Genomic DNA, 26,640 nt, shown 5'->3' with positions numbered 1-26,640 from the left:
TTGCGGGCTTCACCCTCCCACCATGCGCGCGGGGGCTGGCTCTCAGCCTCTGCGCGATTGAGGGAATCCCGATCGCATCATCCCCTGGCCAGCCAATCAGCTGGCCTGGGGGATGTGGCCTGCTCCATTTAACACAGGGGCGGTCTGGGATATCCCTCTTTGCCACTTCCAGCTGCTCCAGTTTCCCACCCTCCCGCCCTTTAAGGTTTTTTCGTCTTTGACCTTGCTATGGACCTCGGTTGGTCGCCGTTAAGGGGCCTGGTAGGAATTTTTCCACTTGGCAAATTGGCACCAGCCACTTGGTTTCTCGCCTACCTCGTAGCAAATCATCACAAATTCCTTGGTATTGGCGGTTAGGCATTGGTATTGCTATTGTTTTGTAGATGGAAGAGGGGAGGAAGCGCCATCACCTGCCCCGCATATTGAAGGGTAGTCCGATAAAGGATTCCGGGAGGCGTGGCCCTGTCCAAAGCCTATGGAGGTGAGGACCTAAGGCACTCCCCCGAGCGGTGACCCTGGGGGAGTTCCTAGTTGATGTGCATTAGCAGGACTCCCCCTACTGGGGGTTAACCCTTCCCAGACTTCAAGCAAACAGGCTGAAGCAGGATAGTCGGTTAGGACCAATGCCTAAGCCAATACCGCTCATCACCTGTAATAAGCAATAAAGTTGTGGCCATATTTAGCCCATTAACCTTAAATATCTGTGTCATGTGTCTTTATTTCCACTGGGGGGAGGTGGGAACTCGCCACGCAATGAAGACCCCTCGGAGGAATTAATTAACAGCATCTCGGTAATTGCTGCCACCGTGTCTCTGGGTCCTTGCTGGCATCAGTTCAGTGTCCACAGGATCTCGCTGTTGCTGGATGCCATAACGCAGTTCTTAAAGTGGTGCAAAGGGTGGGTCACCCAGATACCTTCACAACCCACTCCTTCACTAAGTAGAACAAGGGAGGAAAGTTTCATGCCACCCTAACTTGTTCCTTACTATGGGGTGGCAGGGACAGGAAGGCACCCCCTTCCTGTTTTAATTCTCTATAAGGACCAGGCGTAATGCATGAGAAGTTATGCAAACCCAACCCAACCCAGATAAATTAGAGGAGCACTTCCAAGCAGATCCTGATTATTTTAGTGGGACATTTTCATGTAAACTTCCCAGTAGATTGATGGGAAGGTGAGACTGCTGTTTGGATTTTCCTGTCCAGGCACCAATATTTTTAAAATCAAACCCAGTGAAAGCACATGTGTGTGTAACTCTGTGTGTGTGTGTGTGTGTGTGTGTGTGTGTGAGAGAGAGAGAGAGAGAGAGAGAGAGAGGCAGGCTTTGTAAACCAGGCATGGCCAAACTTGGCTCTCCAGCTGTTTTGGGACTACAATTCCCATCATCCCTGACCACTGGTCCTGTTAGCTAGGGATGATGGAAGTTGTAGTCCCAAAACATCTGGAGGGCCAAGTTTGGCCATGTCTGTACTAAACAGACATCTATGAGTATCTCTCCTTCATTGTTCCTATTTAGGGAGAAGCAGCATACTTCATTTTTGCTTGATGCTTCTTTGTCAAGTGCTATGTACATTGATGGCACTATGCTGATCAATAATAACAATCCGGAAATCTCTTACAAAGAGGCATCTCATGGACTCCTCCTCCCTGCAAAGTATTGGTGTGTTTCAGTTTCCACTCAACTGAGAGATAGAAGTCAGTGATCTCTGACTTGCCTCCGCTGCTTTTCTTTGTGCTCTGTTTCCCTCCCTCCTCTCCCCACCTGGCTGAGGAGTCTCTGTTTCCTCACTAGACTCTGTACTCTGAAGCAGACCAATCAGCTTGTGGCTCTCCTAACTTCCTGTCTTTCCCAGCTCAGGAAGGTGTGCTCATTTGTACTCACCTGAACAAGTTAGACACAGACAAAAATACCTCCAGCCTCGGGGAAACCAGGAGAAAAAACTTTAGCCTGGCCCCAGGAGCAGCAGCGAGGATCCACACCAGATCTACGGGAAAAGACCCTTTCAAAGTTCAAGATGTGACACCAGTCAGGTAAGGGAATTTGATCTTGTCTCTAAGTTACGATACAAGGAGGGAAAGTCTGCTCTGTTGCAACATTCCTGGGAGAAGAATAGGAGAGAAAGAGAAAGAGGGAGAGAGGCTCCCGTGGGGCCTTGTACAGGAATTCCAGCTGAGCTGTGTCACATTTAATCAAGACTGTAATGGGGTCTGACAGGCAATTTCGGGAGAAGAAAAGGACCCACCATTTTAAAATGTAGAGTGAAGTTCATTCCTTTTTTTTAATTATGCTATCGAGTGACTAATAACTCTGGACTTGGGTTTGATCTTTGTTGTTGTGGATATATCCTGTAAAGGTCTTATGGGCGTGCTGGATTTGTTTCTTAGCGTTCCCCTCTGCCAGGGGCATCAGGTGGGTCCTCGTCTCCAGTGGCGTAGCGTGGGGGGTGCAGGGGGGGCCGGCCGCACCGGGCGCAACATCTGGGGGTTAGGGTTAGGGGGCGCAAATCCACGGGTTAGGGGACGCAAATTACTTGCCTTGCCCCGGGTGCTGACAACCCATGCTACGCCACTGCTCGTCTCATCTACCTTGAAGAAAACTGGCAGTCGGGAATAAGTCACAACCTTTGTCTTTCCGTGTAGTAGCTACACAGCTTGAGCTCAGCCTCTTGCTAGTAAAGATTTTTAACAAGAAAGGAGTCGGATCTAATGATAAACAAGTTTCCTGGGACTAATGCAGTGTTTGAAAAGTTTGTGTCCGGTAGTTGCTAAGTAGATCTCTTGTCAGCCTCTTGTCCGTAGACAGGACCTGAAGTTGAGGCCTGCCTGATCCCCACATCAAAGTGGATTTCTTCCCACTGGGCAGCAGCTTCTGGTCCCAACTGAAGGGGCTGCTGAGGACAACAGCTTCAGGTCAAATGGACTGCCTGAACTCTGGACTTCTTCCCTTGCTTCATTTGTGAACGTCTTATGACTTTTATGGTATGCAAAGGTGATTACTGCAGTGACAAAGAGGCAAAGGGGTTCGTCTCACCCCATATACTCACAACCACCGCGAGATAAACATAAAGTGCAGTTTTATGGTTTCTAAGGTATTCTGGTTTCAAAGAATGGATCCCCAAGCCACCGTGGAAGAGAGAGATCCGTGTGCTTGACCTTTGTTGGCTGTTGAAGTATAGAGATACAAGCATTTGATAGGTGACATCTGAAGGGGCCATTCAGAAAGAATAGCTTTGGGGGAAGCCCAGGATGTTCGGCAGCTGAATTGCACCAAGGTGTTGGAGGGCCATTCCAGAAATTTAAGCTTGATCCAGCAAGAGAGAATTGAGTGTGCAGGCATTGCGCATCTGTATTTTGAAATTCATCCAGGTTCTCTTAAATTGAAAAATGCATCTGGCGACGCAGGCAGATACGTTTTTCTCCGATCGATGGCCAGTAGCTGTAACCAACGCACAAAACCAGTGATTAATTGCAGCCAGTGTATATTATTTTTAGCACTAAATATGAACTTTTCATTCACTTCCCCTGTAGAATTCATGCCATCATGGCTGATGAGTGATACAAGGCATCACTTTGTGCCTGTCATTTTGTGAGTTTTAGAAAACGTGTGTGTGTATATATATATATGGGTTCCACCTGAACTGGATACACACACAATAGCGAGTTGCTGCATGTGCAGTGCTTGACATTAAGAATACAGTAGTGTGCATGTGCAGGTCCTACATGTGATCTAATAATAATAATAATAATAATAATAATAATAATAATAATAATAATAATAATAATTTATTATTTATACCCTGCCCATCTGGCTGAGTTTCCCCAGCCACTCTGGGCGGCTTCCAATCAAGTGTTAAAAACAATACAGCATTAAATATTAAAAACTTCCCTAAACAGGGCTGCCTTCAGATGTCTTGTAAAAAGAAGATAGCTGCTTATTTCCTTCACATATGAAGGGAGGGCATTCCACAGGGCGGGCGCCACTACCAAGAAGGCCCTCTGCCTGGTTCCCTGTAACCTCACTTCTCGCAATGGGGGAACCGCCAGAAGGCCCTCGGCGCTGGATCTCAGTGTCTGGGCTGAACGATGGGGGTGGAGATGCTCCTTCAGGTATACAGGACCAAGGCCTGTATCTGTTAGAGGGAGACCCAATCTAGTTACCTTCAGTGAACATCTCTCCTGGTAAAAAGAAAAGAAATGGCAAAGTTAAGTCCAGTTGTCTACCACAGCATAAAGAGTCCTCCACCCATCATACGTAGATGGGATATGATGCTTTGGGACTCAGTTGACTGGACATAATTTATTGGTTGGCCCTTTGTCAAAACTAAATGGGTAACCCAGTTATAGATAGCATGGTTCATCCTTCAGTAATGGCCTTGGTGGGAACTAAAAACACTGAGATAACCAAAAGGTTGCAGATGTTTGCACCAGTTGTTTATCAAATTATGTAAGGCATTCTTCAATTTAAAATGTTTTATTTTTGTTACCATGCATTACTGATCCAATTTTGTCATGTTATCTTACATGGCAAAATGTGTTAATTGACTGATGTGTATTTAGCAAATTACGTCATTCTCTGTAACATGTTGTAGCACCTCCTCTGTTTAAGCATCACGGTGTCCTACATTTCTCCTTTCCTACACGGTGTCATTAGCTGCTGGGGGCAGAATAGCACCCAGTGTTCTGAGAGGGCAGAGGGAACACCCTGATGCAGGTCTAGAATCATAGAATCATAGAATCATAGAGTTGGAAGAGACCACAAGGGCCATCGAGTCCAACCCCCTGCCAAGCAGGAAACACCATCAGAGCACTCCTGACATATGGTTGTCAAGCCTCTGCTTAAAGACCTCCAAAGGAGGAGACTCCACCACACTCCTTGGCAGCAAATTCCACTGTCAAACAGCTCTTACTGTCAGGAAGTTCTTCCTAATGTTTAGGTGGAATCTTCTTTCTTGTAGTTTGGATCCATTGCTCCGTGTCCGCTTCTCTGGAGCAGCAGAAAACAACCTTTCTCCCTCCTCTATGTGACATCCTTTTATATATTTGAACATGGCTATCATATCACCCCTTAACCTCCTCTTCTCCAGGCTAAACATGCCCAGCTCCCTTAGCCGTTCCTCATAAGGCATCGTTTCCAGGCCTTTGACCATTTTGGTTGCCCTCCTCTGGACATGTTCCAGTTTGTCAGTGTCCTTCTTGAACTGTGGTGCCCAGAACTGGACACAGTACTCCAGGTGAGGTCTGACCAGAGCAGAATACAGTGGCACTATTACTTCCCTTGATCTAGATGCTATACTCCTATTGATGCAGCCCAGAATTGCATTGGCTTTTTTAGCTGCCGCGTCACACTGTTGGCTCATGCCAAGTTTGTGGTCAACCAAGACTCCTATGTTTACAGGAAACGTGGACTGGCCCTGAAATGTGTAGTACCAGCCTGAGTAAATTTACTTATATTTGCCACAGGCCTTGGCGATAAATCCTACCATTTCTTTCATTCCTATGTCCCCCATAATAAAATGCATTTCTGCTCGTATTCAGGTTCAGTTCATAGCTGTGCTTCATTCCATATTTATTGCAATAGGAAAGAATTTCCCCTCCATCATGTCTAGTACAAATGTCCTAATACGATATTCTGCGTTCCCCCATCTTGGCTCTATATCAGTGACTGCAGCTAGTTGCATATTAAGGTCCCCCAAGCCACCCCTAAATAAATCACAATTCACACAGAATGTTTGTTTTTGGCATAAATTTGGCTGTATTAAAATACATAAATGTGAGTGGTTGCTTAGGCATTGGTTCCGAGATCTGTCCCCGCCCCAGGACAGAACTGACTTCCGGATTCCAGCGAAAGACAGTAAGGGAAAACAATATTGGGGAGAGCATGGAGCCAGGCACCAGACCCTCACCCCCACCAGTGGCGTAGCGTGGGGGGTGCAGGGGGGGCCGGCCGCACCGGGCGCAACATCTGGGGGTTAGGGTTAGGGGGCGCAAATCCATGTGTTAGGGGGCGCAAATCCATGGGATAGGGGGCGCAAATTACTTGCCTTGCCCTGGGTGCTGAAAACCCACGCTACGCCACTGACCCCCACTCATGCTCCCTGGGGCTTGCACAGCCCTAAGCCCCCTGCAGGGGTATGGACGAAAGAATGGAAAGCCCCTGGATTCCTTTAACGGAATTCCCTTTCCGCAGCAGCATTGGAGGGGCAGGCACCGCCAATCCTTACCCCTCCACCAACCAGTTTTTAAACCAATGCCTAACCGCAACCTTACAAGTTGTGATGTAGGCAAAAACCAAATGGCACCAGCCAATCAGCCAAATGGACAAAATTCCTACCAGGCCCCTGCCCCAAAAGCAGACAACCCCATGACAGGCATAGCAAAGTCAACGCAAGAGCCCTAAATTAGGGAGGGTGGGCGGGTGATCCGATGCACACAGCAAAAGAGCCCAGTCAGTGCTGCGTGACCTAATTATATAACCTTTGGTCTGTCCCCCTAAATGGCAACACCAAGATTTCCCCAGTAACCCAACCGCCCAATCACTGCGGATGGTCATCCAAACTATCCTGCCCAGCAACAGAGGGGTGGCCTGTCAGACCCCACCACAACACGTGCTCTCTATGAAGGAGAACACGCTATGAAGGAGAACACGCTTTGCAGAACATGTGGCATCAGGTTATCCCATGTCAGTCTTCTTCAACTTTGGGTTCCCAGAGATTGGAATGCAACTCCCACAATGCCCAGCCAGTTGAGGCAATGAACAAGAGTTGTAGTCCAACAGCATGTGGAGACCCAGAGTTGAATTACACTGTCCTAGATCCTCCTCCCCCAACTTGGGACCCATCAGATGTTTTGAACTCCTGCTCCTCATCAGCCCCACCCAGCTTGGTTGTGGATGGAGAGAGGGAGCCAAGCGTAGGGCTGCCATTTTTGTTCCATGCAGATCTGCACAATCTGTGGCTGGACAGCCTGAATGCGGTTCATTAGCAGTGTGCTGTGGCTTGCTGGCTATTTGACATTGACCTTTTTAAATACAGTACTGTCCCGGGAGATTTCTGAACTCATCGATTCCTAATGCCTTGCAGTGGGCTTGGTGCGTCACAAGTTGCACAAGCCAGGTTTTTAGCCTAGCATCTACTTTGGTCCTCAGAGCTGCTTTTCAGGCATTTAAGGTCTGAAACTTGACCTGCACCAAGAGTACAGTGGTGCCTCGCGAGTCGAAAAGAATCCGTTCTGTGATTCTCTTCGTCTAGCGGTTTTTTCATCTTGCGAAGCAAGCCCACTGATGGATTAGCGGATTAGCGCTATTAGCGCTATTAGCGGCTTTTAGCGGCTTATCTGCTGATCGGATCAGCTGATAAGCGGCTTAGCGGCTTAGAAAAAAGGGGGGAGGGGAAAAAACCAGCAGGAACTCGCAAGACATTGTCGTCTTGCAAAGCAAGCCCATAGGAAATTCGTTTTGCGAAGCACCTCCAAAACGGAAAACTCTTTTGTCTAGCGAGTTTTCCGTCTTGCGAGGCATTCGTCTTGCGGGGCACCACTGTATAGAACTACTTCTATACTAATTACTTCATGCTGCGACTGGGATATTGTATCCCAGTATCATGCTGCAACTGGGATATTGTTCCTCCATATCAACCCCTCATTTTCCCCCCAACCTCCCTAGCATATCAGGGAAAAGGTTAGACTGCAGTTCTTTTCCATCACATGAAATCTCCAATGTATTTTCTGTCTCTTTCTCTCTCGTTACACAGGCCTTGTGAGAGCTACTACAGCATTGTTGTTGTTGTTGTTGTTAAATTTGTATACCGTTCTTCATTCGAAGATCTCAGGCAGTTCACAGCATAAAAATACAAGAAAAAAACACAAAATACGTGTTGTGTCAAAAATCAAAATGCACCTGCTGGTCTAAGAAGGTTGGCAACTCATGCTCCTCTCCAGTGATGTTTTGCAACTTGCAAATTCTCTTTTGTATTCCAGGAAGGTTTCTCTGAATAAACAGGCTGCTTAATGCTCCTATCACTTTTGGTTGGCTTCACAACCAATACTGCAGTCTTTCTAACCCCAACGCACATTTCTAATTCACGTGCTGCTGGGGTGAAAGATCTGAAGCTGCAGCCAATCCATTTGTCTCATTCACACATTACATTTTAAGTGTTCATGTACAACATCCTAGGTGTAAGCCTAAACTGCAATGTTTGGAGTAGTAACTCTTTAGTCGGTGGCTCTTGTCCTCCAAACTGAATGAGCCAAACTTACCAGACAATCGTACACAAGACATGAATCCCTTTGCTCCAAAAAGGATGCCTGTCTTGGGTTGAAGATATTGCTGTGGATAAATTGAGGTATATAAGCAAGAATACAGCTAATATAAAGACTTAAACTGCAAAAGGAGTGTATTTTTAACTTTGCAACAAAATTGAATATTTTTGCATTTCACTGAAAATTGTGTTACCCATAGGTTGCCCCTGATTTCTTGGCTAGTCTATTTTAACAGAAAGCGGAAGTCCTCAGTGATTTCAGTCCTCTGCACTCTTAATTTGAGAGTAAGTCCTATCGAAGTTGATGACTCTTCTTTCCAAGTAGAAAAACTATACTTCACTTTGCTTCCATTCACTACTTAGGAAAATTAGAGCAAGGAATGAATCCTGGTAGATATTTATCTTTGCAGAGAAATACTGCTTCATTTTCTTTTTAAAAAAATCCTTTAGAAGCCTCTGAATGCATGAACAGGATAGGAATGAAACAGGGTGTCTCCAGATTGTCACTATTTTGCGGGAGGGAGTTAAACACATACTGTAAGTTTGGGTCAGCACATCTGACTCAAGGGCTCTGTCATCCAAGTACAACGCCCACTTTAAAAAAAGAACCTGACTTTTCGAAGTTTGGAAAGTGATCAGGAAATGCACTGAAAAGTGTGGGATAAAGGAATGATTAATAGGAAGACATATAAACACCTTGCAAGCAAATTACGATTAATACAGGATGAACGCTCATAGTTTGTATAACCTCATCACAAACAAATGAGAATGAGTGCTCAATAAATAGATTGTTAGGGGGAACCCATGGTTGCTAATGAATAGCCCTTACTACATTGCCCAAAGGTGAAGGCAGACTGGTGGAGCAGTGGCTATAGCTGGGAAGCGCCCTCACTGGGTTCAGTGAAAACGTAATGTTTTCACCTCTGGCGCATGGTTTGAAGAACTCCGCTGTGCAGCTTTCGGTTTGTCTCCATGGCAAAAAGCTGGATATGGATGTTTCTCATTAGTTGCTAGTGTTTTTCATGACAACAGAGCCAACCTCCAATACTTGAAAGTTTAAAAATTAAATATAATTACCAGTCAAAACACAACCCAGCCGGTTGGACGGGTTATAAATAATAAATTGTTACTGTTTTGTTATTATAATTATATTATAACCCAAGTCCAAAACATTCGGTTCAGCAAGTATGACCCTCAAAGGCTCTTGAGGCCATGTTCAATGCTTGCCTGAGTGGATTGCCATAGCCTAGGCTTCCTCAACCTCGGCCCTCCAGATGTTTTTGGCCTACAATTCCCATGATCCCTAGCTAGCAGGACCAGTGGTCAGGGATGATGGGAATTGTAGTCTCAAAAGATCTGGAGGGCCGAGGTTGAGGAAACCTGTCATAGCCTCAGCCTTTATTCTATCTTGTCATTCTACTTAAGGCTGCCATCTGCCTGGGAAAAACTAACCTGACCTAAATTTTACGTGTTCATTTATGTAAATATATGTCTTTGAGAAACTATCACTCAGTCTGTAATTTGCCATTATTAAGGAAGGCGCTGGAGTGGGTGGTGTTTTGTTAACTCTTGAGTTAACTTTGAATCTGGCTTCCATCATGGCTTTGAGACAGAAACTGCCTTGGCAGATGATTTAAACTGGGGAATGGATGGGAGGAATGTTCTCCTTGACTTCTCAATGGTTTCCAGTACCATTGTGTTCTCCTTCCAGAATATCTCTCTGGGATGAGGCTTGAGGGCACCGTACTGCAGTAGATCTAATTCAGTGTGGATGAAGGTTCTCAAGAACCTTTCTTTCCTTTCTTGGCTACTGGCCTTTGGAGTGCCTCAAGGCTCAACTGACCCTCCAAACATTTCAACACCTACATGAAACCAGAGGGCAAAGTCACCAGAAGGTATGACCTCCTGATAATAAATATGCAGATAACTATCTACCTCTCTTTTTCACCATGGTGGAAATCTTAATCTAGGCAAGATGTATGTACTGTAGACCAGGAAATCTGCCGATCTGGATGTGGTTGCCGGCCCCTAAAGAGCCAAGGACGGGGTTTGGGAGATCTCTGCATTATCTTTGGGATGTCAGGTGGTATCAAAGGCCAGAAGCACTTTTATCAACCCTAGTTGTTTTGCTAGCTGCAGCCTTATTTTGAGAAGGCAGATCTTACCTCAGTGATTTACCCAGGCTACATTACTGCAATGGGTTAATCATGGGACTCCCCTTTTAAATAATTAGGGAACTTCAATTGGTGCAGAATGTGGCCACTATAATGCTTGTAGAAACTAGACATTTGGATTATATTTCACCCAGTCTGTGCGTGGCTGCCTGTTTAATTCTGGCCCAGTTTAAGGTCTTGGTTTTATGCTTTAAACAATTTGGGAGTGGGTTATTTGAAGGATCACTTGCACCCATATGAACCTCCTCTTATTTTAAGGCTGGCTAACTATTTTATAATGTTAATGAGATTGTATTAAACAATTGGTATATTATTTTTATATGATGATGTAGTGAACCACCTTGTGAGAGAAGATTCCCGAAAAGCGAGTTTAAAAAATAAAATAAAAATGGAACAAATGAAGTTGTAAGTAGGCCATTTCTCAGTAAAAATGTGATGCTTAAAATAGTTAATAAAGGGGTGATTCCAACCAGCAAAGCCAGTTTAAAACTAGTCTAACAACCTGGGGTAAGTACATGGAATAAGGGTGTAGTCATACATGCACCCGAATGTTCTTTAGACAGACAGATTAATCTCTTCCGATTCAACTATGTAAGGTCACGCTATACAATGTCATAGTGCATAGAACTTGGGGACAGTTCTGGAGGACTCATCTCTATGGCTGGCACTCACAAGGTTGTAGAGGTGCATATTCAGATGTATAAAATATTGTGGCAAAATGAAGAAGTCATGCGTTTTCTGGATGTGGTCTCCTCCTCCACTTGTCAGTAGCATTGCAAAATCGTAATTCATGAGTTAGCACCTTTTTGCGGTTGCACTGGTGGTCTTGTAGAAGACGACCAGGACCACTAGGTCCTGTAGAAGAGAATTACATTATAAATATAGAGCCACCTTCTCTAATTTTCCAGTGGAGGCAGGGAAAGCTAAGGGTTTCTACTAGCTAGAGTTGAGAGGGGTTTGCTGTCAGAATTCTCACTTGCAGATTCCAGTGTAAAATATCAACTGGATTTTCTCTGAACATTTCCTTAATATTAGATACCTGCATTTGCAACTGACGTTATATTTTTTCATATTATGGAAGATTGCTGCCACCTCTCCACAGAGCCTCTCCAGATTCCTCACTAATCACAGTTCCAAGGGTACCCCTTCTAGGCAGCAGCCTCTCTACTTTATTTCTTGTTATACACCTGCCTCTCTCTGTCTCTCTTGCATCTTCCTTTCTGGGTGCCTTTAAGAGATTCTGCCCTCCCAGGATGCCTACCTCGCTTGAGAAGGTGGACCCAGCAGCTGGCAGGTGTGCCATTTGCTGAGAGTGCCACCCACCCTTTCCTCCTCTGCTCTGGTACTCCTCTCTATGGAAGATACACCAGTTTGGCTGTCAGGATATGTGTGCGAAGAGAGAGATGTGTGCAACTAATGTATCGAAAGCCCAGTGTGGGCAGTGGGAGAGTGCCTCTTCAGAGGTGAAGGCAAGCTGTTGGAGAGTTACAGCACCTGCTATGGCTGTAGCATCCGATATGGAAGAGCAGGCATAGGCAAACTTGGTCCTCCAGACATTTTGGGACTACAACTCCCATCATCCCCCTGACCACTGGTCCTGTTAGCTAAGGATGATGGGAGTTGTAGTCCCAAAACATCTGTAGGGCCAAGTTTGCCTATGCCTGTGAGAAAGACATGTTCTGTTGCTGCTGAGGCAGATGAAGGTGTTCAGCTGTGCTGCTACAGGTGCACCATGGCATTCTCTCTGCACTCCTTCCACAGTCCTAGCTCTGGGCTTTTGCCTCCCTTCTCCTCAAGGGACTTGAAATTGTCCATAGTTGCCACAGGATGGCAGAGTAAATATGAACAGTGGTTATACAATTTTGTTGTGGCAAAAGTTTTTGAATATCGATATCTTATGTCATGGAACATTAAAGCAGCATCTAATAATGAAATGAGAATAAAACATATCCATGGACCTGCAATCCTGAAGGCCTCTTGCTAATATAGACTCACTCTGGAGTAATTATCTTTTTGAGTAAACATGGCTGAATTTTTAAAAGGCAAATAAATAAAAAAGTAACCTGATGCAAATGAATAAAATCTAGCCAATAAGCAAAACAGTAAGCAGATGATAACCATATACCCCAAAATCTGAATATTTCAGCTTGAATAGGATAAGCATCTCATTGATCATTACTTAAAAGTCCATCCTAAGTCATTCTGCTGAATACTGTTTTGGGACAACTTAATAGCTGAATAACGTTTCAGTAGTTTGAAGGGACGGATGCCCTCAAAATACTTCAGACTTATGGAACTTCTGGAGAGCAGGGAAGTAACAAATGAGGGGAGAGGCCCAAAACACACTCCTACTTTTGACTAGCAAATACAATTTCATACGTTATGCAAAATAAGGTGGAAATATGCAAGTATCTGTATAATTGATACAAGATGCAAACTCCATCTTTTCTTAGCGCAGAACCCGAGTAATCTTGGCACATTTTTGTTTTATTTATTATTTTCCTTTTTACTTAACAAAATATAAATAACACTTACTAGGACAAAATACCTCTGAGCACTTTATAGCCATGCAGGACACACAGTTCTGCTGTGTGCTCAGATGGACGCATGAATTTTAAAATGTTAACAATGCAAGTCTCTCACAAGCATTGTTTATAAAGTTTTACATCTTGCATTGGAGGGACAAACAATTCTAAGCTGGAAACCTCTTCTTGAGTTAGCAATAGTCAGTAGTTGTGTCTGGAAAGGCACATGCTCTTAAAATCATGCGCCTAACTTTTGTGGCTAAGTGAACACAAGTGAAATAGACTTGCTTCAGTGTCTGAATAAACTGTAGGCCTACTTTTTTTTCCTTTAGACAATCTTAGCCTACCACCAAGAGCTGTCCAACTTGTTTACAAAAGCCAATCAAAATTTATGAGGTCTTGACTTAATTAACAGGCATGGTCTAAGAACCTCAGCTATAGAAACACGACACTGATGGTTGCTAAAAATGAAACCACTGCATACACTTGCAGAGTTGCAAAGGAATAAGGCAGTAATTAAATCTTAGCAATTACACTGCATTTCATTTTATATGAGCACATTCTTGCAACTTCGCACGAACAGCAGATGTCCCTCTCCCCATTAGTAAAGTGGTAAATGAGCTGACCTTTTCATACCTCCCCCAGCCAAATGATAAAATAAAGGGGACTCTTAACATACTTCTGTTGTGTCTCCCCCCTCACACTAGGCTTCATTGCCTGAGCCCGCTCTTTCTACTTGCCCTCCCACCATTACATATTGCTGAAATCTCTTCTCCACTTGTTGCCTGAACCTATTAAGGGACCCCCTGACCATTAGGTCCAGTCGTGACCGACTCTGGGGTTGTGGTGCTCATCTCGCTTTATTGGCCGAGGGAGCCGGTGTACAGCTTATGGGTCATGTGGCCAGCATGACTAAGCTGCTTCTGGCGAACCAGAGCAGCACACGGAAACGCCGTTTACCTTCCCGCCAGAGCGGTACCTATTTATCTATTTGCACTTTGAGGTGCTTTCAAACTGCTAGGTTGGCAGGAGCAGGGACCGAGCAATGGGAGCTCACCCCGTTGCAGGGATTTGAACCACCGACCTTCTGATCGGCAAGTCCTAGGCTCCGTGGTTTAACCCACAGCGCCACCTGCGTCTCAGAACCTATTAAGCAACATTAAACATAAATTTGCTTTTCCCACGATTGCAAAAGATTCCCACTGAGCACATACTCCATGTCATGCACAGTCAGCACTAAGAGTAGAGTGATGTTTAGGCTGATAACTTCCCCATATTGCCTGATGAGATTCAACTACTTTGCAGAGGCGCTTTCATCTCCAGTGAAGTATCAATGCCCAGTGATAGGCATCTCTTTTCAGCCAGGCAGGCAGTATCTACCTGGTTCCCATGATCTCAAGCACATGCACACATACGCAGACAAGGAAAAGGTGGTTTTATAGGTATGGAATATGGTAGGGTGCTTTTTGCAAATGTGGCTAAGGATGGTTCAAAGCTCAGTGGTTAAAACCTTGACTCTACTGTGAGCATAATGGACAGCCTTTAGAGAATCATTCTTCTTTCACCCCACCCCATCCCCACCCCCTGCAATAGTGTCATTTGTGAGCTGGGATCAGTCGTGCCAAAAATCAGATGAAGTCAATACAAAATCACATTTCAATCTGCCTTCTGGATTCAAAATCGCTCCCAGTACCTCAACGTCATTGAAGTCCCCCATCCCCAGCTCAGAAACCTTCATGCCAAGTTTGGTGGCGGTATATACTGCCCCATGCCCACAGGTTTCAGGGTGGTTCACATGATAAAATCAGAATTTAAACCACAAGGTATATAATCAAAATAAAAACAAGAACAACTGAATGACCACCACCACCCCATGTCAAAAAATGGGTGAAGTCACACAAGAGTGATGTTTCCATCTTGAATCAAAATGGTGGCAGGCTTCCAAATATCAACAAAGATCACCACCCCTACCTTGGGAACCTTCCTGCCAATTCATATCTTGAAAGGCAGTCAAACCTATAGAGAACAAATGTACAAACCAATTTCCAAAATATATTCAATATGTTGCCCGTAAAACTCAAGTAAAAGCGTTCCACCAAGCCACCACCAAGCAATGGCTTTAAAAGAGGATTAGACAAATTCATGGAGGAGAAAGAGCTACCTTCAAATACCTGTTGCAACAGGCAGCTGCATGCCCACTGCGAGATCAAGAGGCTGCACCAAATGGGCCATGGGCCTGATCCACCAGGCTCTAGATCGTATGCTCTATCTGGGTGAATTATCACATTTTCCTGGATTAAAAAACATAAACAGTCGTATGTTCCCGTATTCACCAAGGAGATGCCACTTCCCAAAACCAAAGTGCAAACTCAAGGTAAATTTGAGCAAACTGTGCACCACAAATAGGAAACGGAGGAACATTTGTGACATAAAAAACTAGTTGTGTGGAATGAATGAACTGGCAGCAACTCTCGAGTCTCTTGGGTCCTTCCCTGTCATGCTGCAACTTGAGTCTCTTGTACTTGGAGGTGCTGGGGGAATTTGAATCTGAGACACCAAAGCATGTTTGTGGCCCTTTAAAGAAAGGGTATTTATGGTATTTTTTTTAATTAGATTTATGTACCACCCGTCATAGGGATGCGGGTGGTGCTGTGGGTTAAACCACAGAGCCTAGGGCTTGCCGATCAAAAGGTTGGCGGTTCAAATCCCCGCAACGGGGTGAGCTCCCGTTGCTCGGTCCCTGCTCCTGCCAACCTAGCAGTTTGAAAGCACATCAAGGGAGGGAGAGAAGGAAGGAGCAAGTGAGGTTTCACAGCTCCTTCCTGGCAAACGACTGCGTCCTCTGCTTCCATCATCTCTCCCTGAAGAACAAACAGCTAGAACCATCTTCAAAGTTTCAGGTTTTAACTGGTTCTGCCCTCATTCACCCATATTCAAGCAGGGCGATACCTTAGCAACGTGTACACAGCCACACACTCACGTTCACACAAATAGCACTTGAGCTTAAGTGCACTATACTTCCTACCTCAGATCGCGTGTGTCTGTGTCAGGGAGGGGTGGGGTGGGGTGAGAATTCATGGTAGAGTACTGACTCGTTGGGATGCGGGTGGCATTGTGGGTTAAACCACAGAGCCTAGGGCTTGCCGATCAGAAGGTCGGTGGTTCAAATCCCCGCAACGGGGTGAGCTCCCGTTGCTCGGTCCCTGCTCCTGCCAACCTAGCAGTTTGAAAGCACATCAAAGTGCAAGTAGATAAATAGGTACCACTTCAGCGGGAAGGTAAACGCCATTTCCGTGGGCTGCCCTGGTTTGCCAGAAACGGCTTAGTCATGCTGGCCACATGATTGTATGCCAGCTCCCTCGGCCAATAAAGCAAGATGAGCGCCGCAACCCCAGAGTCGGTCACGACTTGACCTAATGGTCAGGGGTCCCTTTATCTTTACCTTTTACCACCCTTCATCTAAGGATCACAGGGCAGTATACTGCACAAGGAACTATTTTATGTTTGAAAGAGAGTGGATGCACTTTTGAGAGATCAGTTCCGCTTCTGAGTGGGACCGGGTTACGCTCATGCCGCCAGGCCCCACCCCCACCTCAGCATGGTGCGGGATAGCGTCCCGCTGAGGGTGAGCCAGCCATGCCATTTGCCAGGCGGCCAATCAGGGCGCTGAGGGGGCCCGTGGTGCGATTCTGGCAGCTTCTCTTTCAGCCTCACGCCGCAGATCTCCTGCCCTCCCACCCTCTTTTAGGTAGGGGCACTGGCCTTGCTATGGACTTCAGTTGGCTGCCGTTAAGGGGCCTGGTAGGACTTTTTCCACTTGGCAAATTGGCACCAGCCACTTGGTTTTTGCCTACCACGTAGCTAACGTCACAACTTTGTAAGGTTTGGAGGTTAGCCATTGGAATAGCGATCACCTGTCCCTCCATGCGGAAGGGTATTCCATTAAAGGAATCCAGGAGTATGGATCTCATCCGAAGCCCGGGGAGGGGCTAGGGCCATGCCACGACCCCAGCGGGAGCCCAGGGGATGCTCAAGTCGATCCACATTGGCAGGGCTTCCCCTGCTGGTGGTTTACCCTTACCAGACTCCCGGCAAGGCGGGCAGGAATCAGATATAGTCTGTTGATGCTGAATGCCTAAGCCAATACCGCTCACATTCTGTAACCAATAAAGTGGTGGCCTAAATTTGCCCAATAATATTAACCTAAATTCTGTGTCCTTGTGTCTTTATTCTCCTGGGGTGGCTTGGGGTTCTTAAAGCACAACCAAACCTATACCTTAAGAACTGCAGGTGTATTGTTGGAAACACAATATTCAACCACAGTATAATAATAAATTAAGCCCATTGATTAGTCCCATTGATTGCAGTGGGGAAAGGTGTGAATGTTAACTGTCGCCTGTTGAAATGAGCATAGCTATTGACTGGAGCACTTTTTAGTACAGTGGTACCTCGGGTTAAGTACTTAATTCATTCCGGAGGTCCATAATTAACCTGAAACTGTTCTTAACCTGAAGCACTGCTTTAGCTAATGGGGCTTCCTGCTGCTGCTGTGCCGCTTCTGCACGATTTCTGTTCTCATCCTGAAGCAAAGTTCTTAACCTGAAGCACTATTTCTGGGTTAGCGGAGTCTGTAACCTGAAGCGTATGTAACCTGAAGCGTATGTAACCTGAGGTACCACTGTATATAAAAAGATGGGTAAATAGAAGTTTGCACAACATTTTCCCAATCCAGAGCCCTGGATGCCACCTCGAATTCTGACAGTATTGATAAGCTTGAAAGTTCACCCATTCTTAATGTATGCTATCTTTTCTCTCCTGCATTCACATAGCTATACAGTGGTACCTCGGGTTAAGAACTTAATTCGTTCTGGAGGTCCGTACTTAACCTGAAACTGTTCTTAACCTGAAGCACCGCTTTAGCTAATGGGGCCTCCTGCTGCTGCTGTGCCGCTTCTGCACGATTTCTGTTCTCATCCTGAAGCAAAGTTTTTAACCCGAGGTACTATTTCTGGGTTAGCGGAGTTTGTAACCTGAAGTGTATGTAACCTGAAGCGTATGTAACCCGAGGTACCACTGTACATGAGTTGCTCTGCACATAGGGAGAGATATGCCGAAAGATATACCACAAAGCCAATCCTAGGAGCCCTCAGCCATATGCATTGACACACAGGTGGTGGTTGCCCATAATGGGAGGCTAGTTTGTGCCTCGCGTCTGAGCATCTGGCATGCTCCCAACAAGTAACGCTTCTTGCAGGAGAATGCCGTGTCCCAGGGAGAAGTGATTTACTGGCTATTGCCTGTCAGTTGCAGGAAAGCCTGATCCATATCTACTGGAGAGAGACAAATCTGTCACTTACTGTTTCTCTACATTTCTCATTTTTCCACTCTTAAGTTCAGCAAACTTCCAAATCTATTTGTAAACCTTTATTTGTTTTTGTTTTTTTAAGTCTGCACAAAAATTGTATTCATTTTTCGGTGCCTGTCTCCTCATATTGACATTTTATACACCATTGTGCCTAATATATGCATTTGGGAGAGGGAGCCGCTAAAACAATGCATTCTTATGCATATTGGTTGGCTGTAGAGCTGCGTTATAAAATATGATGGCAAATATGCTTACTGGGAAAGGATGTGCAGATTAGGTTGGTTTGGACTAAAATACAGGCCAAATGCATTTCCCATCCCTGAAGTCCTCTGACAAGCGGTGTGAGGTGGATAGCTAGGAAAATGAGGGACTTCTCGGTGGTGGCACCTTCCTTTTGGAACAATTAGTGATGTTAAATTCTCGAGAAAAATACAAAAGATTATTCTCAGGAATTTAACATCACTAGGAACATCCTCCCCGGGGGAGGGCCACCTAAGACATTCTTCATCTTCTTATTCATTCACTTCATTTACTCAGGCCTTTCAAGTTTGCATTTTTAAAATCAACCCTGCACTTTCAAAAATGTGGTTTTAAACAACTCTTTGTGTGGTTTTATGCTGAGTTGCGCATGGTTTTATTCCGTCTCCGCTGGAAGGAAAGCTTTATGCCGTTGGTTTTTACCGTCTTAATCATTATACTTTGTGTTTTGTTTTGTACGTATGGTGTTTGTTTTTTGCTTTCTAAGCCACCTAGATTATTTTTTGATGATCAGCCAAATACATTTAATAAATCACTATCCTTCCAGCTGTCATGACATAGCATGCCCTGCCCAGAGCCCAGCTGAGGGATGCTGAGGGAGGAGAGAACACCCTGGTCTCTGGCAGGGGTGTTTCAGCCAGAGGGCTGCATTCCATCATGCCCTGCATGCCGCTGGTGGGTGAGGCGAGAGGCAAAGGTGGGCAGAGCAAGGGAAACATCTTTTGCCTTCGTACCATGGGCTGCATTCCAGCCATGCAACAGAGGTGTGCACGCATGTAAACACATACAAACACACACACCGCCACGTGCCTTTCAGCCAAGGAAAAAGCATTGCCACAGCCCAAGGATGCATTCTGCACAGGCAAAAGCACTTGAGCAGGGCCAGAGAGGGGCATGGCCTGAGGAGAGGGGAGTGTGGCTTGGAGAGAGTCGCCAAGGCTGGCTAGAGTTTCTTGAAGGGCTGTACTCACCCATTAGACAGGCGGTTCATCACCCCTGATCTAGGGGGTCCTGTTGGTGGTGCAGGGAGAGTGCATGAAGACTGATTGGTTGTCATGAAGATAATTACTGCTTGAATGCTTCTCCCTAAGTCAGTGGTTGAGGGACACGGGTGGCACTGTGGTCTAAACCACAGAGCCTAAGGCTTGCCGGTCAGAAGGTCGGCAGTTCGAATCCCCGTGACAGGGTGAGCTCCCGTTGCTCCTGCCAACCTAGCAGTTCAAAAGCACATCAAAGTGCAAGTAGATAAATAGGTACCGCTCCGGCCGGAAGGTAAACGGCGTTTCTGTGCGCTGCTCTGCTTCACCAGAAGAGGCTTAGTCATGTTGGCCACATGACCCAGAAGCTGTCTGTGGACAAACGCTGGCTCCCTCGGCCTATAGAGCGAGATGAGCGCGCAACCCCAGAGTCCTCCACAACTAGACCTAGTAGGGGTACCTTTACTCTGGGGTTGCATGCTCATCTCGCTCTATAGGCCGAGGGAGCCAGCGTTTGTCCACCTTTAAGTCAGTGGTTATCGACCTGTGTCTCGTGGCACCCTGGGGTGCCTTGAATGATGGTCAGGGGTGCCGTGGGCAACACTGGCCTCTGTCCCTTTTTCCTGAGAGCCAGTGTGGTGTAGTGGTTAAGAGTGGTAGATTCGTAATCTGGGGAACCGGGTTCGCGTCTCCGCTCCTCCACATGCAGCTGCTGGGTGACCTTGGGCCAGTCACACTTCTGTGAAGTCTCTCAGCCCCACTCACCTCACAGAGTGTTTGTTGTGAGGGAGGAAGGGAAAGGAGACTGTTAGCCACTTTGAGACTCCTTAAAGGGAGTGAAAGGCGGGATATCAAATCCAAACTCTTCTTCTTTTTCTTCTTCTTCCCTCCCTCCTCTGATGCCCTCTCATGTCTCTGCCTCTCAAAGGCTTGCACAGCTGTTTATTGCAGCAGCCCTGGCTATAAGCTCTGCAGGCGAATGGTTGCACTCCATGTTCTCTTTGGGGCAGGGGCAGCTCAGAGACTCAGGGACAGAAGCAGCTGCCCGTCCAGAGGACTCCCAAGAAGAGGGGAGAGGAGTGGAGGCTGAGGGAACACTCCCCAGGGGAGGGTGTTCGAAAAAGGGTGAGAGGCTACCAGCTCTGCAGGCAATGGGTGACATAACCAGGCTTCTGAGCCCCACAGGGGTGCCACAGATAGAATGTACTTGGTAAAGGAAGCCTTGGACCCCAGAAGGTTGAAACCTCTGACCTAAGTGATGCTTGTGACCTCGGTGTTGGCTGCCTGGAGTTTCAGTGTGTGTCGCCTCTGCACAATGCAACAGGCAGTGATGGTGAACAAGACTTGCAAGTCAATGTCAGGCCGCTCATGGCTGGCTTCAGCAGCAGAAACTGACGAATCTCTCAATTTCAGTTTCCCATTTTTCCATTTCTGCATCAGCTGGCTATTTGTTCCTTTTAAAAAAAAAAGTTCACATGAAAATTCGCACACTTTTTGTGCATTTCTGCAAGCAATTTCCCAGCATATAATGCGATATTGTGCATTTTTTCCAGTAATGTGTGTATTTTTGTACAGACTTTCCCTCAATGTATATTTTTTCCACACTTTGGAGAGCTGCACTGCAAAACTGGAAGAAGTCCTACTTTCAAAAGTTCATTTCAGTTTGTGTATTTTGATGAGAAGCACAGATTATATTCAAATTGTGAACTGGGTGACTTTCTGCTCATTCCCTATTCAGTGTGGAAAGTTTCCTATTTACCAACCGATTGTTCTTTTTCCTGTGCTCCCCCCTCCCCCACCGTCTGCTGCAGCCACAAACGTGGAGTGCAGCTCAGTGTGGTGAAATTTCCTGACGCTGATGATGATGTCACAGGAGGAGGAAAAAACCCTCCAAGAATAGAAATGGCATATACTTTTAATGCAACTTACTCATAGCTTGCTGGTGTTTAGACTCGACCTTCGGAGTTGCCCAATGTCCTGGCTTCCGCTCAGGCACAATGAAGGAGTGGCTCAAGAAGGAGCTGTAAGCAAACAGAGCTGGATTCCTTTATTTCCCTGTTCGGATGTGATGCAGGAAGACGGGGGAGAGAACAACTCCGCAACGGTGGCTTCTGAAGATTCTGCTGGCTACGAGCCCTTTCCCAGGCTCCCTCTTGGTTTATCCTGAAGGACCCCCAGGAGCCACACTCACGGATACCTTGCATACAAAACCCCGTGTGCTTGCATCAACTACCAAGCCCCCCTTCCTCTGCCAAGCAGTGGAGTAAGACTGTCTCGCTGATGCAGGCCTGGCCACTAAACCCTTGCTTAGGGGCAAGGGGAAGTCCTCTGGAGTTCTCATAGACCTCATTGTGTGTGTGTGGCTTGTGTGCATTACTGGATTAGAGCAAATGGGATACAAAGGAACAAAGAACAGGATGGATTGCTATTGGAGACGGCCAAAGAAGGTAACAAGTATTTTGAATTACTCGGCTGGGGTCTCAGCTTTTGAGTTAATTGCTTTGTACAGGGTGTGAGTCGCATACTGAAGAACTCTGTGCTTCTTATAGGCATGGGGAACCTCATGTTCAGGAGCAACATGCCTATAAGTATTGCCCACTGATGGAAATACATAAGAAGAGAAGGCCGTATCTCTTGCCTGAGCCTGGTGGTTGTTGCAGACAAACTGTTGAGTTGGATGGACTTTTGGTCTGACCCGGCAAGGCATTAGGACAACTGCTGTAGCACAATGGCTAAGCTATGTTTCATAATACTCAGAAGAAGCCTTTGCTACTTCAATGAAACATTTTGAACCCCTGAATGTGCTTATATACATGATAAGTATAATTTATCATGAGAATTAGCATCATAGTACTCAGAACAAATCCTGGTGCTTTCTGGTCCAGCTATGAACCGGAAAACCCATCATGCAAATCCTACTTCTAGCATAAAAGTTACTAGATAGGCTCAGGTAAGCCTTCCTTGTCTCTGTTTCAGTGTTTATGGGGAAAATAATACAGTGGTATCTCGGGTTACATATGCTTCAGGTTACAGGCTCCGCTAACCCAGAAATAGTGCTTCAGGTTAAGAACTTTGCTTCAGGATGAGAACAGAAATCGTGCTCTGGCGGCGCGACAGCAGCAGCAGGAGGCCCCATTACCTAAAGTGGTGCTTCAGGTTAAGAACAGTTTCAGGTTAAGTACGGACCTCCGGAACAAATTAAGTACTTAACCCGAGGTACCACTGTACTTGCAAGCTTTACAGGGTGCTGTTAAGTGTTGCTGAAATAATGTATGTGAAACATTTTGAACGGATATGGCATGTTTTATTATCCATCCACTTGGTGCTTTTTAACCTGCTGTTTAGTAAGAGAGGTTGCTTTGAGATGGAAAATAAACATTCTCCATCATTTTGCTGAGCAGGGGTAAAGAATTTAGTGAGCAAAATCCAGCTGCCCACAGTACTAGAGGCTAGTGAACAAAGCAGAAACTTATGGTACTTGGCTTGTATACGATTGTGGCTAAGACACTGAGCTATGTCAATTGGAGGAGGTCCATACTTCAAAGCTCACTTCTTCTATAAACTCACTTTACACACTCACTTTTTGCCCCGTGTGTCACATGCACAAGCCTGTGCTTTCCTGGTCCATGTCTGAGTGCTTTCCCCCACCCCTGCCACTTTCCTCAAGGAAAAGCTGCTCTTTACTGCTGAATCGGAACAAGTGGCCATTCAGGTTTTCCGCAGATTGCCATTTGCACTGATTCAGCAGCAATGAGTAAGCTTTTGTGAGGAAAGCAGTGCCTCCCACAAAAAAAGCACTCAGGCAGGGAGCTTTAAAGCACAGATCTGTACCTAGAAATGTGGAGCAAGGCTAAGTGTGCATGAGTTGTTAGAGTAGCTATACTATCTGCCTTGGCCCCCTTCGTGCAATATGGGATTGATAGTGCCCTGCTTTGTAGGAGTGTTGTAATGATTACACTTGAAGCCTTTTGAACACCTGAAGGTGCTCTCTACATGCTAAGTATCACAGTTGGAAGGACTTTTGCTGCTCTTTGGTCCACCAAGTCTGGGTCTCATGCCAGGTTCCTGAGGCAGACAAGACACGGTGTGAGAGTGTATATTGGGCAAGAGGCCTAGCAACTTTCTTCACGCTTCCTTCCAGAAGCATTTTCATGCCAACGAGAGGCCTTGAGCATTCATTGGCTGTCTGAATTAGCAGCTACCAAAGACCATCCCATAAACAGGATGGCTTTGGAGGAGCAGCTCAGATCACCAGCAAGTGTAACTGATGTTGGATCTCTTGAAGCTTCCTAGCAATGGTGATGTAGCTCGTGGGGTCTATATCCCTTCAGTTGGTAATATGTACTGCAGGCATAAGGACTGAGGTCCAGTGCTGAGGGCCATCTGGAGGTTTCCTTGCTGTGAGAAGCCAAGTTACAGGGAACCAGCCAGAGGGCCTTCTCGATAGTTGAACCTGCCCTGTGGAACGCCCTTCCACCAGATGTCAAAGAGAAAAACAACTACCAGACTTTTAGAAGACATTTGAAGGCAGCCCTGTTTAGGGAAGCTTTTAATGTTTAATAGACTATTGTACAGTGGTACCTTGGGTTAAGTACTTAATTCGTTCCGGAGGTCCGTTCTTAACCTGAAACTGTTCTTAACCTGAAGCACCACTTTAGCTAATGGGGCCTCCTGCTGCCACCGCACCGCCGGAGCCCGATTTCTGTTCTTATCCTGAAGCAAAGTTCTTAACCTGAAGCACTATTTCTGGGTTAGCAGAGTGTGTAACCTGAGGCGTATGTAACCCGAAGCATATGTAACCCGAGGTACCACTGTATTTTAATATTCTGTTGGAAGAGTGGCTGAGAAAACACAGCCGGATGGGTGGGGTATAAATAATAAATTACTATTATTATTAGTATCATTATTATTATTATTACTGAGAGTGCTGATAACGTGGAATAGATCTCAGTGGTCACGGATTGAAATTCTATCTCTGGATAGAATTCTATCTCCGGAGAGTGATGTGGGGAGTGTGACCTTGCTAGTTTTTCCTGGCATCTCAGTGGCTTTCAATACCATTGACCATGGTGTCCTTTAAGGAGGTGGGGGTTGTGGGCACTGTACTACAGTGTTTCTTCTGCTACCTCCAGAGCTGCTTCCAGAAAGCAATTGTCTCTTGGTACAATTTCTCCAATTGCACCTTTATAGATATGGCCCTGGTAGGACCCTGGTTGTTGCTGTTGTTTAGTCATTTAGTCGTATCCGACTCTTTGTGACCCCATGGACCAGAGCATGCCAGGCACTCCTGTCTTCCACTGACTCCCACAGTTTGGTCAAACTCATTCTGGTAGCTTTGAGAACACTATCCAACCATCTCCTCCTCTGTCATCCCCTTCTCCTTGTGCCCTCCATCTTTCCCAACATCAGGGTCTTTTCCAGGGAGTCTTCTCTTCTCGTGAGGTGGCCAAAGTATTGGAGCGTCAGCTTCACGATCTGTCCCTCCAGTGAGCACTCAGGGCTGATTTCCTTCAGAATGGAGAGGTTTGATTTTCTTGCAGTCCATGGGACTCTCAAGAGTCTCCTCCAGCACCAGAATTCAAAAGCATCAATTCTTCGGCGATCAGCCTTCTTGATGGTCCAGCTCTCACTTCCATACATCACTACTGGGAAAACCATAGCTTTTAACTATATGGATCGCTTCATGGATCACTGCCTTGCTGTGGCGAAGGGGCTTGAATAACTCAGAGAAGCTATGAACTATGCCAAGCAGGACCCTGGCAGGGATTGATATTACCTGGTTTCCAAACAACTCATTTATCCCTTGCAGCTCTTCACTTCACTCATTGGCTAAAAACACTGATGAATCGTGATCTGTCATTTCCATAGACAGTTCCCACTACCCTGGATCTCCTGCTTTCCTTTCTTCCAGGGCCCAGGATGATACGCCTCTTTTCCATTTCTCCCCCTCAAATCATAATGGCACATATTTTGCTAGTGATCTTTATCCACTTCAGCAGATTCCAACTGCAGCCATGACATGTAAAGAACATGTTTATTGCTGAATTACACACACAAAAGGATTGTCCACGATTGTCCACAAGGCTCCTGATCTATGGAGATTTCACAAGCACAGTTTATCACTACAGGATGACAAGCAGCTGAATGTGTGAAATGCAAAACACGGCATTTGAGGTGACGTGAGGTGATTTGTGACGGCTGAGTCACAAATGCCTAGCCACAGTAACTCAGGTGTCGCTTACTGAAAGAATGGATTACTGCAATGTGCTTGATGTGGGGCTTCCCATGCGCTTGATCAGGCGGCTTCAGTTAGTGAAGAATGCTGCAGCACAATTGCTGACAGGAGTGAGGCCCTGTCACGTATAACACCTGTGCTCAGCACTGGTTGCTGATTTGCTGCCCGGCCAATTTCAAGGTGTTATTACAGTGGTACCTTGGGATGTGAACAGGATCCGTTCCAGAGCCCCATTTGCATCCAGAAGCAAACATAACTAACAATGGCACGTCTGCGCACACACGCATTGCTTTTCGTTGCTTCTGCGCATGCGCGTTACATCATTTTGAGCGTCTGCACATGCGTGAGCGGCAAAACCCAGAAGTAACATGCTCCGTTACTTCTGGGTTGCCGCGGAGCGCAACTTGAAAGTGCTCAACATGAAGCATATTCAACCTGAGGTATGACTGTATTAGCATATGTAATCATAACAACTGGGGACTACTTTACCTACGACATCACATTGTCCCACATGTGCCCACTTGACCTCTTTGATTGGCATTCCTACAAGTGCAACATAAATAGCCATTCTGCATTTGTAAAAGCTTTGGAACTCCCTGCTTATTGAGCAGACGCCTTCCTTCTGCTCTTTTTTTGGTGCCTGCCATAAACATTCTTCCTTAAAGAAGCCTACCCAGATGCATAGAAAGTTGAGGTAATTTTAATGTTTTAGTATTTTCACTTTTGTATGTTTTAAAGTAGGGTTGTATTTTTTTCTTGCTTTCCTTTTTATCTTTATCTTGAAAGGATTTTAAAAATAAATTTAAAAAATCGAGCAATGTATAATGTTTATGAAAGAAAGAAAGGGAACTTA

General features: G+C 45.8%; 1 protein-coding gene across 2 annotated transcripts in view; it reads left to right on the top strand.

Annotated features, from left to right (window-relative positions):
* The first annotated feature begins 1,855 nt into the window (after nucleotides 1-1,855).
* Nucleotides 1,856-26,640, top strand: part of ARHGEF5 (Rho guanine nucleotide exchange factor 5) — a 70,339-nt gene continuing 45,554 nt past the window's right edge. The window contains exon 1 of one of the 2 annotated variants that reach the window (XM_081191524.1): nucleotides 1,856-2,029. Coding sequence is in view for 1 of the 2 variants with exons in the window: in XM_081191523.1 (XP_081047649.1) it covers nucleotides 21,943-21,999 (57 nt within the window). In the remaining variant the exon portion in view is untranslated. Of the gene's footprint in view, nucleotides 2,030-21,472; nucleotides 22,000-26,640 lie in introns of those variants that run through there. The other variant, XM_081191523.1, reaches the window with a different exon arrangement.

Source organism: Podarcis bocagei, assembly GCF_964188305.1.
Source record: "Podarcis bocagei genome assembly, chromosome: 4".
In the NCBI taxonomy this organism is placed as follows: domain Eukaryota; kingdom Metazoa; phylum Chordata; class Lepidosauria; order Squamata; family Lacertidae; genus Podarcis; species Podarcis bocagei.
This window is presented reverse-complemented; position numbering and strand designations above follow the sequence as displayed.